The sequence below is a fragment of the Marmota monax genome, unplaced genomic scaffold, assembly GCF_021218885.2.
Source record: "Marmota monax isolate L192 unplaced genomic scaffold, Marmota_monax_Labrador192_F-V1.1 WCK01_AAM20220418_F8-fsc00210, whole genome shotgun sequence".
Classification (NCBI taxonomy): Eukaryota; Metazoa; Chordata; class Mammalia; order Rodentia; family Sciuridae; genus Marmota; species Marmota monax.
Genome location: NW_026695248.1, coordinates 1,513,081 through 1,528,469, shown reverse-complemented (window position 1 = coordinate 1,528,469; position 15,389 = coordinate 1,513,081). Strand labels below are relative to the sequence as shown.

At 32.8% G+C, this 15,389-nt stretch overlaps 1 protein-coding gene across 5 annotated transcripts in view; it reads left to right on the top strand.

The window, feature by feature from the left end:
- The window catches only part of Rev1 (REV1 DNA directed polymerase), a 78,998-nt gene that overhangs the window by 33,602 nt on the left and 30,007 nt on the right, over window positions 1-15,389 (top strand). For all 5 annotated transcript variants that reach the window (XM_046440369.1, XM_046440371.1, XM_046440368.1 and 2 more), the window contains 4 exons: window positions 3,083-3,251; window positions 9,337-9,489; window positions 12,209-12,897; window positions 14,989-15,096. In XM_046440369.1, coding sequence (XP_046296325.1) covers window positions 3,083-3,251; window positions 9,337-9,489; window positions 12,209-12,897; window positions 14,989-15,096 — 1,119 coding nt within the window. The remainder of the gene's footprint in view (window positions 1-3,082; window positions 3,252-9,336; window positions 9,490-12,208; window positions 12,898-14,988; window positions 15,097-15,389) is intronic.

Here is a 15,389-nt window from a genome sequence, read left to right as displayed (position 1 = left end):
GTTTTGCTAGGGATTAAACCCAGGGCCATGTGCATGCTAGGTAGATGCCCTTCTGCTGAGTTATAGCCCCTATTTTGAAAAATTTTTTATATCTCAAAATAAGAGCAGCCACCAACTACTAGGTATGCTGGAAGATACCATGCCAGGATATGTCTTGATAGAGTAATCCCTAGCCACTGTCCTTAGTACACTGTCAGCAGTTGTTGTTGTTGTTTTTTTTTTTAAAGTTAGGGCTACCACATGGTAGTCTATATATCGTCTACCCCCACCTCTATTTTTATAAGGATCCAGGTCAGGACCCTCAAATTATATATATTACTTGAAAGGAGTTCTGATGTCATCATATTGTACAGCAGCTTTCATATTGAGGGCTTCCTATGTGCCAGACTTAGATCATTGTTACTCTTTTATTTCTTATTTGTAAGAAAGAAAAAAGCCGAAACAGCTAAAGGGTGTGAAAGCCAAACTCAGGATTAAAGTTGGGTCAGTCTGATGACATAGTTTATGAGATTTCACCTTTTAATTAGATTGGTTTTTATGGTTCACTTCATGCTGAAGAATTTGCAGGAGCTTTCAAACTTGAGCTTCAGATAGGCTGTGTGTCTTCATGCAGTGCAAGAACAATGAACTCTCCAGGTTTTCCAGTTCCAAATTTAATTAGTTTTCAAAGATTGTATTTCAAGTGGTAGAGGGAAGAGTGCTTTAAGAGTATGTGTTTGCAAAGTTAGTGGGTTCTGACTTATCTTTTGACTAACTAAATAGAGGATAGCTAACTATTTTCTACTTAAATAACTTAAATCCTGTTAAGCCCCAAGTTTTCTTTTCTGTGAATATTTCAACAGAGTTGACACAGGTGCATTAAAATAATGTTGGAAGTAATAGTTTAGAGCTTATTTATCGTCATATTAATATCTAATTATAATTATGAAGTTATAAAATTATATATATATATATATATATTGTATTTAAGTTTTCATAGGAGGTCCACATAGGATGTGGAACCACATGGGTTAATAGGATTGGAATTAGTTTAGGAAAGTCAGAGATTAACTTGCAAAAATGATTTTTTAGATTTTTGTGCTTCTTACTGGATTTGGGGTTCTTATTGTACTGTACTCTAGCCTTTAATTTAGTATTTTTTATTTGTCATTTTATAAGGTCACTTAAGTTCTTGAATCTTTGCTTTAATTCAGAGAAAGTAAGTGGTAGATTCCTGTCTGTCTAGTTGTTTCACACCACCATTTTATATATATTTATAAACTAAATGATAACTATTATTTGGTTTTGGGGATCTTTAAAAATCTTCCATTGTGAATTTTGAATTCATTTTATTCAGAAGTATATTTTTAATTCTCACATGTGTTGAGCACTGGAGAAGTGGTTTAAATATAAAATTTAAAGTAAGGAGTGTTTTAAATATAAAATTTCTACTATATTCTGGAGATTTAATTTAAAAAAGAATGTAAATCTCAATTTTATATATCGATTATATCCAAAATAGTATTTTGGCTCTAATGGATTAAATAAAATATTACTAATATTAATTTCACCTTTTTTTAAATCCACTGAACTACATCCCTGGTGCCTTTTAATTTTTCATTTTGAGACAGGGTCTTGCTAATTTCCCAAGCTGGCTTCAGACTTGTAATACTCCTGCCTCAGCCTCCTGAGTTGTTGGAATTATAGGCATGCACTATCGTGGCTGGCTTTTTAAAAATGTTTTTCATGAGGCTCAAGAAATTTTTAAATTATATATTGTGCATTGTGGATTTCATTTCTGTTGGACATTGCCAGTACATGTAATAAGCATGAAATGAATACTGTGCTTCAAGAATTTATCAATAATTAGACAAACCTGGCATGCGCGCGTATATATATATATATATATATATATATATGCTATTAGTTTGTTCCCCATACCCCCTCTGTCTTTGTACAGAAGACTGAAACCTAATTAGAGAGGTGTCGTTATAAAAACATTTAAACACTTGGACATACATTGTTTGGGCTTAAGGAAAACTGTTGAATAACAGGGCAGATACATAAGGCTCCTTTGGAAACTTCCCTCAGGTACAGTTGTTAGGGAAGGTGTGATTTAGAGCATTCATTAAGATGATAGGTGAAAGAATCAGAAAAGTGAAAATGGTTTAACATGATACTAGCATTGTAGGTTACAATATCACTTTAGTTAATCACATTTCTTTTTTATGGGAAAGCATACATCATATTGATTTTGATATTTCTTAAAAGTTTTGGATGTTTAAGATGTTTGCTATAGTTTTACTCAGAATAAAATAATTTCAAACAGTTTTTAAAATGGTGTTTCTTAGTTTTTGTTTGTATTGATGAATTTTATTTTTTGGCCTTGATGAGGTTTTTATATTACGGAATTGAATGAGATTAACTTATTTAATTGACTTTAAAATTTTTTTATATTTTAATTTATTTTAATTAGATATATATGACAGCAGAATGCATTTTGATTCATTGTACACAATTGCAGCACAACTTTACATTTCTGTGGTTGTACAGCTTGTAGCGTATGTGCAGTCATACATGTTTAATTGACTTTTTAAGTGTTTTCTTAAATAAAAACTAAAATTGTTAAGCCTCATAAGAGCCAAGTCTTTATTATAAGCCCTGCAGTAAGTCTACTTATGGTAAGTATGAGTAATTTATCTGATTACTCTTTTATTATTCTGAAGGAGTTAAAAGATTATCGCTAATTTTTAAAAAACGAGATACTAGTATTAAGGACATGTTAAATATGATAAAATATTTTAAAAATTGTTATTTGTAATTTCTGTGTGACTTGAAATCCTTGTTTGCTCTTTTAGGCATCTCTTAGAGTAGATGTTTTTATATTGGTTGACTGTTTCTGGTATCCATAGGAAGAGGATGTGCTAAGGTCAAATAGCTTTATCACTTTGTGATTTTCCTCCTACCTTTGTTTAATGGCAACAAAGCCAAGGAGAAAGTGGGCCAGTGATCTTTAAGTTGGTGTATTTAAGGTATTACTCACCTTAGTGTTCTTCTTTCTCGTACATGAAACTCTTAATGTATTTTAATATTGACTTTACAGATCCTTCTGCTGAGGAATTGAGAAAGCTAATGATGTTACATGGAGGTCAATACCATGTATATTATTCCCGATCCAAAACAACACATATTATTGCCACAAATCTTCCTAATGCCAAAATTAAAGAATTAAAGGGAGAAAAAGTAATTCGACCAGAATGGATTGTGGAAAGGTAAGTTTAACTTTTGATTAAATTCAAATTAATAAGTTTTTGGAAATATGGAATACTTTTTATTTTATCATACATATTTGATTTAATTGCCTCATAATTGACAGAGTGGAAAATAATGTCTTAATACTACTGTAGTCTTTTTTTTTTTTTTTTTAAATACTTATTTATTTTTTAGTTTTCGGTGGACACAACATCTTTATTTTATTTGTATGTGGTGCTGAGGATCGAACCCAGCGCCTTGCGCATGTCAAGCGAGCGCGCTACCGCTTGAGCCACACCCCCAGCCCCTACTGTAGTCTTAAACTCACATTAGTTCCAATAGCCTAAGATTTGGCATCCTATTAAAAGTAGTGTGTTAGCCATCACGGTGACAAAATACCTGAGATAATCAACTTAATGAGAGGGAAAATATTTGAAAAATATTTTGTTCAAATATTTATGCATCTATTATGGGCTAGACTGTTTTGTGTATATGGGAAATATCAGTGAACGAAACAAAAATCTCTCCACTATCTCATGGAGCTTACCTTAGTCAATAAACTTAATATATGAGCAAAGTTCATCGTTTTTTATTACATATTATGTACTTTTTTTTAAGAGAGAGAGAATTTTTTAATATTTATTTTTCAGTTTTTGGCGAACACAACATCTTTATTTTATTTTTATATGGTGCTGAGGATCGAACCCAGCGCCCCGCGCATGCCAGGCGAACATGTTACCGCTTGAGCCACATCCCCAGCCCCTGTTTTTTTTAACCTTTACTCTTTTATGTCAGGATAATGTGACCTGGAATGCTGGAAGTAGGGGCAGTGGAAGGAGAGCAGTTTGCAGTATTATTGTTAGCTTTTACTATGGATTATGTGTGAGAGAGAAATCATTTGTGTCAGTTATTTAACATAATTCTTAGAACATTGTAGAGGCATAATACACAAGAAGCTATTGTTATGTTTATTCTGTAAACTAAAATAAATTCTAAAAGTTAAAGAGTGCTTTTACTGCTTTCAGAAAACTAAATGTATTTTACAGACTAAGGGAATTTTAATCCTTGGGGGATTAAAATCAAAGGCCTTTCTTAAGAGCATCCCACTGATCTTGTTTTGTACTGTGTTCTCATGACCCAGCTACTGTCTGTCCATTACATAGGATTAACATGGCTTTTAGTTTTTTGTCTCCTTATGAAGTTCTCAGTGTAAGAAGTTAGCATCACTCCAGAGTTGAGCTGTGTTGTCAGAGACTATCCTGTCATTGTGTTAGAGCCAGAATTTTGTTCTTGAGGTGTTAGTTTGATTTGGACAGAATGGGGGAAACCAGTGGGTGGTAGGGAAGTCAGGGAGAAAGGGTTCTTTCTGGGTGGGGACCAGATTTGCTTTGAAAACAGTGTTTTTTTTCATTATAGCTATTTTCTTTACACCTATTCTTACTGAATGTGGCTAGGGAGATAATGCAGCTGAGATTAAAAGTTTAAAAATAGGATTTTATTTTAGTCTGGAGTTCTGCTTAGTTATCTGTTTTTAAATAACTGAAAGTGATTTTGAACATTATGATTATATGGTGTGTTGACCTCATTTTGTGTATGAGAAGGTACGGCCAATAAGTTTGATTTGCCCAAGAACAGAGCAGAATTGAGAGTCCAGGTCCATATTTTCTGACTCCGATTTGGGTTACCTCTTTACCATTAATTTTGTTACAGATGAGTAGGCCCATGTAGAAATGGATCCTTTTGGGCACGTATCTTAATATATAAAATAAATTCCAAATGTCTTTACGTCATTATAGCATAGGATCATTTTGGTTAAATCATAGTACTGTTTTCTTTTACTTTTTAAAATATTCTTAATTCTAGATGGACACAATACCTTTATTTTATTTATATGTGGTGCTGAGGAGTGAACCCAGTGCCTCACATGTTCGAGGCAAGCGCTCCACCACTGAGCTCCAACCCCAGCCCAGTACTGTTTGCTTTAACACTCTAATTCCTGTCTTGTTGATCTTGTCTCAGCAGGGTTTTAATGAGATTTTGTTATACTTTTAAATTTTAAATACATATGTTATTTAATGGATGATAAATACTATTTTTTTTATAATTAGTTTTTCTGTTTTCATCTGAGTGGTTATAAAAGGAACTACACCTTAAATATGTAAGACATTGCTTTCATTAGAATTCCCTTATGCCAGTGTATGTGCCATTAAACTTGAGTTAATACAGGTGTGATCATAGGGCCCTAATATCCAAGAGGCAGGGGAGTCCTTTAATGAGAAGTCTGTGTATACTAGTTTAAGTATGAGATTATTTTACTAAAATTTATGCTTTGCAAGTCTTACACTCTTTTATGTAGTATAAATTATTTTCAAAATTTTGTCATAATCCTTTTTTTGAGACAACTTTACATTGAAATTTGAAATGTAGTAGAGAAGCTGCTAGCTTGCCAAACCTGAGGTGTTCATGGGAGCGCAGTTTAACACCATAGTCTTAAGTTACTACAGGTCGGTTTTGTTTTTGTTAATATTGATTTTTGTTTTGGAGTGTGGGAACCTGTCTCCTATGGTTAGATTCCCAAGTAGATTGTCTCTGAGTTGAGAGATGCTGGTGATTTATTGTTGCAACTAATGCCAGTTCACTTGAGGTCTGCTAATAGTACTGGTTCCCCATCAGAGTGTTTTCTTTACAAACTCCCAAACTGACGTTAGCATATTTGTCGTACACTTAACAATACTCTGAAGATCTCATACTTGAAATGGGCTAAAACTCTGATTTCTAATTAGAGTGATTATTTAACTCATTTAAATGAAAGTTGATCATATCTTCAGAGAATATTTGTAGGATTCTAGTTTCTCCTATAAATTTCGCTTTTTAAAAAAAATTAATCATGATATCATTTTACATTTTCTCACGAACTAGAAAATTCTAAATTTATTTTTACTAATGTAAACAGTGCAATCATTTCGGGACATCTTAATGATTTGTGAGTAATATCTTCATAAAAATATATTCTCGGTTTTAGCTTAACTCCTAGTGTCTGTAGTGAAAACACACGTTTTCATCCTTACTTTTCTAAATACATGGTGTCTTGGTGAGTGGCTGAAACATTCAGGAACTTGAGGGTGGGCCAAAAGGAGTTTCAGTTTTGAGTGCATAAAAAATGATTTTTTTTTTTTTTTTTTTTTTGCCTAATGGAGAAAAAATAGGCAAAGAACATCTTTTTTCTTGGCACATAATTAGATCCTTTCTTACCTTAAATTCACTTTTTAAGAAGAAGGTGGATACCTGAATGGTTGTGCAGGTGGATATATAGGTGTTAGATGCTGATTTTCTAATAGAGAAGGACTGGGGGGCATTGACTGGAACCATAAAACTTTTGATTTTCAGAATTATTCCTGAAACACTAAAAAGAAAACACAGTTATTTCAGACTATAATAGAACCCAACACAGTGAATTTCTTTCTTTTTTTCCTTCTTCTTTTTGGTGCCTTTTTTGTTGTTCTGTGGTGCAATGGATTGGACGAAGGGCTTTGGGCATACTCTTTCACTGAGTTATATTCTGGCCCCTTGTATCTTAAGTTTTGAAAAATTTTCTAGACTCTCTTTATAACTACCAGTTTAAAGTTGTTCATTGGCAGTTGATAGAAATAGAATATGACTCAGAAAACTGTTAGATACAGAATTTTTTTTCAGAGATAACTTTTCTTTGCTATAGGACAAAGCAAGAATTGATATTCCCCCAAGCAGATGAATATTTCACTTGCAGTAAACATGTGTCTGATCCATTAGATAGAATGTAAAACACTTTTATATATTTCAGAATATATTTGCAGTGAACAGAAAAAGCTATATACATAAAAAAACAATGTTGTATGTTTTGGTAAAGTGAAAGATTTCTTTATATTTGTGCCTTTGGGTTTTTATCTTTTATTTCTTTTTGGAAGGAAAATGGTAAAAAATGTAAATACATTTTCTTTGTTTTTAGGATAAGCAGGGAAATTAGTAAATGTTAGAAATTAATTTCTGAGAAAATATTTTAAAAGATCTTTTTAAAATATACTTCCAGATAATGTTTCTAGAGTGCATGCATTGGGCTTTATTTCCTTCTGCTAAAATAGCTCAGAGGATATCTTACTTGAGACTTGTGGTATTTACGTTTGTCTAATTTTATAATAATCTCCATGGGCTTGCATAAGCCTAAGAATTCTTCTGGGCCACATGGCTCTCATTAGGAGCTGGACAAGGAGCTGGACAAGGTGTTATCCCTTTGAGTGTGGTCAGTGTTGACCATAGGGAGCACCTGTAGAAGTCTGCAGCACTCTCCATACTGTTAATAGCCTGAAGAAGTGAGTACACTATTTGGGTATTTTGTCTGGTTTCTGTCTTTCGATTTTACCTCAGATGTGTACTAATCCCTTTGTTATAACTATCCATGATGAAAAGTATTAAGTTAAGATGGGATTCTATTTTAAGTTATTGAGTACCTCCACTTTTTGGTAGAAGAGAAAGGAGGTGAATTGAGATAGACAATACTGTAAGAAGACAAGAGACTTGTAGTTTGGCAATTGAAACCAACTTTTAAGGGAGAAGAGTTGATTCAGTAAAGAATAAAAGTAAAGTAATAAATGGTCTAATTTTAGAATTTTGTTTCTAGTATTTGAATGTAACATATAATTTTGATTTGCCCTAATAAATCCATTTGAGTAAAATTGAAATGTCTTGTGACTTGTATATTCTTTACTACCATAGTTTACTAGTTTACGTATTTGGATATATTTTAAGGTACTGAGGGTAGAATTATTAAATAATTGATGTAATTGACATAGTTAGATGACCTAGGCTGTACCATTTTATGGCTCCATCTTTAGGAGGGGGGGAAAATATATATATATAATCTCATCAGTGTATTTTTTTGGATTCAAAGTTATTGACTCAAGTTTTTAAAAATAATTTTCTATAAGATTATTCTTTCATTTCTTTCAGGGCCTTTTTTTTTGAGTCACATAGAGTGCCATTTAAGAAAATGAAAGTGTCAAAAATCTTGGATTTATGAGACAAAAAAGTATTTTAGCCTGTTATTAATATGTTCTTTTCCTAAATAATTAAGGGATAACTTCCTTAGTATGTATTTTAGGTTTCAGAATCAAACAGTTTAAAAAAAATATTTCCAAATATTTAAGGACCTGCCTGTTTTAAAATTTGTATGTTTACACATTTGTTGGTAATTTTAAAAGTAAAAGGGGAAATGACATTTTTAAAGATCCAGTAGCCCAAAATCAATTTAATACAATCTAATCCGGGTAGCTTTCCTTGGTTAGGAAGTATGACAGGAGTGCCAGTACCACCTAGTATCGCCATGCTGGTGGTGTTCCTCTGGGTGGTGATGTTTGCTGTGAAGTAAACATTTGGGACTATATATGTGTGATAATGTCTGCCTTCTTAAAGTTCAAATGTTCATGTTCTTTTAAAACCCAGATACACATTTAAATAGTATAAATTACTAATTAGTTTTAATGTTGAGATTCTTTATTTTGTCCTAAGTTCTTAGTTTTAGTTTTCCATATTTAGTAGACTAGCAGGAATGTAACATAGAATTTAGGAAAGTTTTTTTTTGTTTTTTAATTTTGAGAGAGGGTCTCCGTAAGTTGCTGTGGCAGGCCTTGAATTTTCGATCCTCATGATTCAGCTTCCTGAATTTCTGCGATTACAGACATGTGCTACTGTGCTTGACAAGAAAGTCTTAATGATTCTCTGTGGCTTAATAGGGGAATACAGGTAAATATTATAGTCATGAAGTTTAAAAATACCAGCTTAGTGCAACTAGTGCTTGGAGTTTTTCTGATCTGCCTCTGGTTTTATAAGATTATTAGCCACTAATTTAAAAAATTCCAGATCCCTTTGTTTTCATGGGCAGAATTTCTTATCCTTAAGTGCTTAAGTAAGATGGTAGTGTATTGGGGCCATTAAAATGGAGAAGGAATAAATTAGGAAGGCAGGTGGCCTGTTGCTAGTGAAGTACTTCTATGTTTAAGAACACTAATTTTTCGTGAAGATCATTTTCATCGAGTACACAAAGCTAAACTTGGCATTGCTTTCTTGTTTTAGCATCAAGGCTGGACGACTCCTATCCTGCATTCCATATCAGCTGTATACCAAGCAGTCCAGCATGCAGAAAGGCCTCAGCTTTAATCCTGTATGCAAGCCTGAGGATCCTGTGCCAGGTCCAAGCAATATAGCCAGACAGCTCAACAACAGGGTGTAAGTTTATCTAGTTTGAGAAAACAACAAAGCTGGTTTTTAGAAGTGAGGATGGCTCCTTGCCCTGCTGAAGATAGAAACAAATATAAAACCTGGCTGTTCACCACTAATAAACATGTGGAAATATGTCTATACAGATGTCTGTCCCCCAAATTAACTGTTTTTATGGTGAATGTTTCATAAGTAAATGTAAACAAGTTTTTCTGATTGTACTAGATTCTTGTGTTAAACTAACATCTTTTAATTCCTTAGTTTTTCTTGAATTCACATAAAAATAATTATTTCCCCACAGGGAATATTACTTTCTCAAAAATGGAACTAACTTTACCCACTGTATTTTTGTTATGTGCTATGCACAGAAAGAATGTTTACATTTCTAATTATTTTTGAAAAATTCAAAATCTATACATATAATCCTTAAATATATAAATATTTTATACCATTGGAAGTTTGGTCAGTGATCTTCAGTTGTAGAATTGGGAGTGAATTTAGACTTTATTATGTGTGACTGATTTTTAGAAATATATTGATTTAAACTTTTATTGCAATAATCCTGGGTAAATTGGTTTCACAATTAATTGGTGTGTTGTCTTAACTTGTATATGAAGTGGTTCATTATCATTAACCTTCTCCTATTTATTAAATTGCTTGCTTTGGGAGTTGGATATATATTTTTTCCCAAAAGATCAAGAGTCTGATTAACCTGGGAGGATCTGATATCACAACCTTCTGTAACTCTGTTTTTGTCATTTGTTATTTAACTTGTGTTCACTTACAAGCATGTCCGAATGTTTTTCATGTTACTAAAATTTTTAATTTCTAAAATACTGTCAATGAGTAAACCAAGTAATATTAGTAAATTTTTGCACAAGTATACAGTTTATTTCTTAACCTACACTAATAAAATTAGAAAAATAGATATGTTTTTCATTGTTGACAATTTTAGGAAGACATCACATTTTACTTCTTAATATATTTATGCTATTGTTTAATAAATGTATGTCCACCAATGTTTAGTACAGCTACTTTGCAAATGTTTATTTTTCTAGTCTGGGAAGCTAGTACAGAAAGAGTGTATATTGATGTATTTTCTTGCCAATATATTAATTTATTTCATGTGTTGGTAATTTCATGTAAACAGTCTTAGTGGTTTTGGCCTGGAAAACTAGATGCTAAGACTTTTTTTTGACTTATCCCTTTTGTTCCTTGATTTTTGTTAGGGGGTGTGTGTATATTCAGAATATTTTATAAATTTCTTTGAAGTGCTCTTAATGTGACTTTTCTGCTTCCTTGCTTTCTCTTTATCTTAAGGGATAGGCTTTCTTGGACATGTGAGAAATAAGATTTCTTTCTTTCTTATTTTAACTGTTTCCAGTTTTTCTGCTTATTTTCCATTCACTGGGCTGATTATCTGTGAGGATTGGATCTATTCAAAATTGGCCGTCATATTCCATGAGATAGTTGGCCAGAGCCTGAGCCAACCCAGAAATGGGTGGTAATGTTGTGCATCAGACTTACATGATCTTTGCTTATTTTCACACCGTCATTACTAATAAACCATGTTGATATTAGGATGAGGGAGTTTAGACCAGGTAATGTTACCTGTGTTGTGGTGTTATGTATGGCACCCCTTCATCTGGAGCCTGAATTGTAATTTCTAAATAGGATGAATTACTGCTTTTTAATCCAGGTTTTCGTATTTGTTTCTTCGATTATTTTATAAGTGTGGATGAGTTTTGTTGTAATTTCAGAGCATTACTAAGGAAACATCTAGAAAACCCAGGATGTGAATTTTTAACATAACTTTTGACATAGGTCCTTCAGTTATAAATCTGTCATTGGATTGCCTTTGGACCGTATCTTTTCTATTCCCATTTTCGCTCCCTTCCCTTCACTGCCCTTTGTCTAATCCAAAATACTACTATTCTTCCCTAACATCCCCCACCCCCAGCATCTTGTTTTTCTTGGTGTAAATTTTACTGAATTATCCCTGTACATTTGTCTGGTTATTACTTTTCATCTATTTATTCAATAGTTAGTCTCATTTAATAGTTTGTCAGTTTTTCTGACCTCAAAACTTTAGTCTCATATGTAGTGGTATTAAATGGAGTTAATGTGTGGGACAATGGTTTACATAAAGACTAAATTTAAAAGTAGGAATAAGAATTTTATTTTTTTGCCATGGAGTTGGGATTGCTGGGTGTTGAACCTAGGGGCACTTTACCACTGAGCTTCGTCCCTGGTCCTTTTAATTTTTTTGAGACAAGGTCTTGCTAAGTTGCTGTGGCTGTCTTGAACTTGTGATCCTCCTGCCTCAGCTTGCTGAGTTGCTGGGGTTATAGGCGTGCGCAACATACCCAGAAGGAAAAAGAATTCATGTGAAGTTTTTTGCCCATTTTTGTGGAAGTTATTCATATTCTATTAATTTAACAGATATTTATTGCATATGTCATCAATAAATGCCAAGCACTATGTTTCAGAATTAGATATTTGTACTTTACAGAGTCTAAGTTTTTGTGGGAAAAGTAATTGAAAACCATCATCTTGCTATATTGGTTTGGCCAAGAATTATCTTTTGTTGGAACAAAAAGAAAATAAAGTTTATTATTAAGAGGGAAATATTGAAGTGTTATCACTAAGAAAATATTTAAATGAAAAAAATGTTTTAACCTTAAAGTTGGATATTATTAACTTAAATAAATTTGTTCCCCTACTTTAGAAATCACATAATTAAGAAGATTGAGACAGATAATGAAGTCAAAGTCAACGGAATGAACAGTTGGAATGATGAAGATGCAAATAATGATTTTAATTTTGTGGATCTGGAGCAGACCCTTTCAGGAAGGAAACAAAATGGAATTCCGCATCCCAGAGGCAGCACTGCCATTTTTAATGGACACACTCATAGCTCTAATGGTGCCTTAAAGACACAGGATTGCTTGGTGTCCGTGGACAACAATATTGCCAGTAGGCTTTCTCCAGACTCTGTCCAGGAGGAGAAGGCTGAGAAGAGCAACACTGACTTCAGAGACTGCATTTTGCAGCAGTTGCAGCAGAGCACCAGAAATGCAGATGCTTTGCGGAATCCACACAGAACTAATTCTCTCTCACCGTCTTTGCACAGTAACATTAAAATCAATGGTGCTCACCACTCCACTGTTCAGGGGCCTTCAAGCACAAAAAGCACTTCTTCAGTACCTACTCTTAGCAAGGCAGCACCTTCAGTGCCATCCAAACCTTCAGACTGCAATTTTATTTCAGACTTCTATTCTCATTCAAGACTGCATCACATATCAACGTGGAAGTGTGAATTGACTGAGTTTGTCAATACCCTACAAAGACAAAGTAGTGGTATCTTTCCAGGAAGGGAAAAGTTAAAAAAAATGAAAACAGGCAGGTCTGACACAGGTAGATACTTACTAAAATTGTTTTCTTAAGAAGTAGTTATGCTTCATCGTTTCACTCTTATGCTGTCATTGGTATTCTGATCAATACTAATTTATCTATAGATGTCTCTAGGAGTGGCAGATTATATAAGTTACATGGAAAGCTTTCTTATTAAGATATTTTTTAAAAATTAGATTTAATCGTGGCTAAGTGAAAATTGTCAGGACATTTAAATATGACACTCTTGGGTTTCTGAACATTTCAGTTCTCATGTAGACCTTACTAGTTGTCAAAGTTTGGAACTGTAAATATAATGTGTTTTATATTCATTACTTAATCTCCTGTAAGAATGAAGTTGCTTTGGTAGGAGTAATTGTTAATTTCTAGATACTTGCATCATAATGATTTTTAAATAATTAAATAATTTTCATATATAACTGTAATTATGTATAGTGAGATTAAGTTTTTTTATTTCTAATTAGATTGCTTGATTTGTATTTTGTTTAAGAACGCTTTCTTTGTCATCAAAACCAAACAAACCCAATAGAGGTGGGCTGTCATGTAGCAGTCATTATAAAGTAGCTTATGGTTTTTTATATTAGTTGTTTTTGACAAATTATAGGTTTTTGTTTTTAAATCTTTAGGGTAAGAGATCTCAGATTTATAGCTTTATAGTCGTGGTAACTGAGGCACAGAGAGATGCTTACTATCCTAGAAAGTTACAGAACCTCTCCATGTGTTTTGTTTTTTTTCCCCCCTTGTGGTATTTTACTGTATGATTTTAGTTAAAAAAATGCTTTTTTAACTTACAAATATTTCAGAATAATGTTATAGGTATTCAGTTATCCTTACTTTGTATCTTGACCTTGTAAACTGCTGAAGGTCATTTAATTTTGAAAGCTTCAAAGAAACCTCATGAATTAGTTCCACAGATGAGAATAAAAAGAAGTTTTTACATTATATAATAGCATTTGATATGGTTTATGCATTCTGTACTTACTGGATGTTTAAAACCATTATTTTACATTGTTTGCATTGTGTTAATACTTTCATAAAGCAGAATTGTGATTGTTAAAATTTGCTTTACAAATTATTTCTCCAGGTAACATAGAGGGTAGTAAATAAGTATGTGGCTTTGGAGTTAGATAGATTAGCCTGAATCCAAACTCTGGTTCTGCCATTTTTCTCCTGTAGGACCATGAACTAGGCAACTTGCCTCTCTGAGTCTCAGTTTCATCTGCAGAGGAATGATAGGAATTGATGATGTTTGATTCACAGGATTGTGAGCTTAACAAAGATAAAATGAGCAGTTTCTGTACCTTGCACATAGAACTAGGTAAATGCTGTCAAACTCACACTTTGGCAGATGGACTGGCTGAACTCTTTCAAGGGATGAGTCTTAAGTTTTTAGAAGCCTATTATAATATTCTAACCCTCAGTAGAAAAACAGATCAAAAGTTTTATAAGCTCAGGGTTCTTATTTCCAGGATCTGTATTATCTTGCAAGGCCAGGGAAATAACCCTAATATTCTTTGTAATCCAAATAGTAGGTTAAAATAACTCTTAATGAATCTGTGTAGCTCATTGTTACTGGAAGCCATTGTCCATAGGAGAGGACATTCATTTTTATCTCCTCAAATGATATATATGTGATGGAGAACTAAATTTGTAGTCCGGCACAAGGAGAGAAATTCCATTTGTAAACAGATCTTTGTTTTATAGACTATTCTTAGAGTATGTTTACTTAGAACAAGAGCTTGGTAGTTTTAATAAAATAATTAGTACACAAATAATTTTAAGTTAAGCTTTTTGACAAACTATTGTAATTATTGACTTTATTAGAATATAGATTAGGAAAAGATACCATGGTATCACGAAAATTGATTTAAAATTATTGTTCAAGAAATCAATTTATATCTGTACTTTCAGAGCTAAAGAAACAGATTTCACTCCTATTAAGATGGTAGAAATAGTCTGTAATATATTTTATATTTTTTAAAGACTTTATTTTCCTTTTAAACATCTTTTAAGTGCAACTTCTAAGTCAACGTGATCTAATTTTTTAATATGAAAAATTAGTTTGGGGTTTGAATGTTCTCTTTTTCCTTCTAGGAAATATGTCAGTATTGAGTTCACCCAGACATCAGAGCTGTATAATGCATGTTGATATGGATTGCTTCTTTGTATCTGTGGGTATAAGAAACAGACCAGATCTCAAAGGTCTGTATTCTTGTTTATGTTTTATTAAGAAAATATTATTACGAATGTGAATATGTGTGTACGTACGTACGTGTGTGTGTCTGTGTGTGTATGTATTCAATCTAAGGGATAACAAAGGGTTCTTTGAAAAATATTTATTCAGATTTTCCTTGGCAAAATCAGTTCCTGCTTCCAAACTTTCTGAATTGTATTGTCTAGAAGTAAGGTGAAGAGAAATTAGAAACTTTTCTCCAGGTAGAGATGAAGAGGATTCATTTTCAGCTGAGGGATATGTCCTCTAAGACTGATAGAGG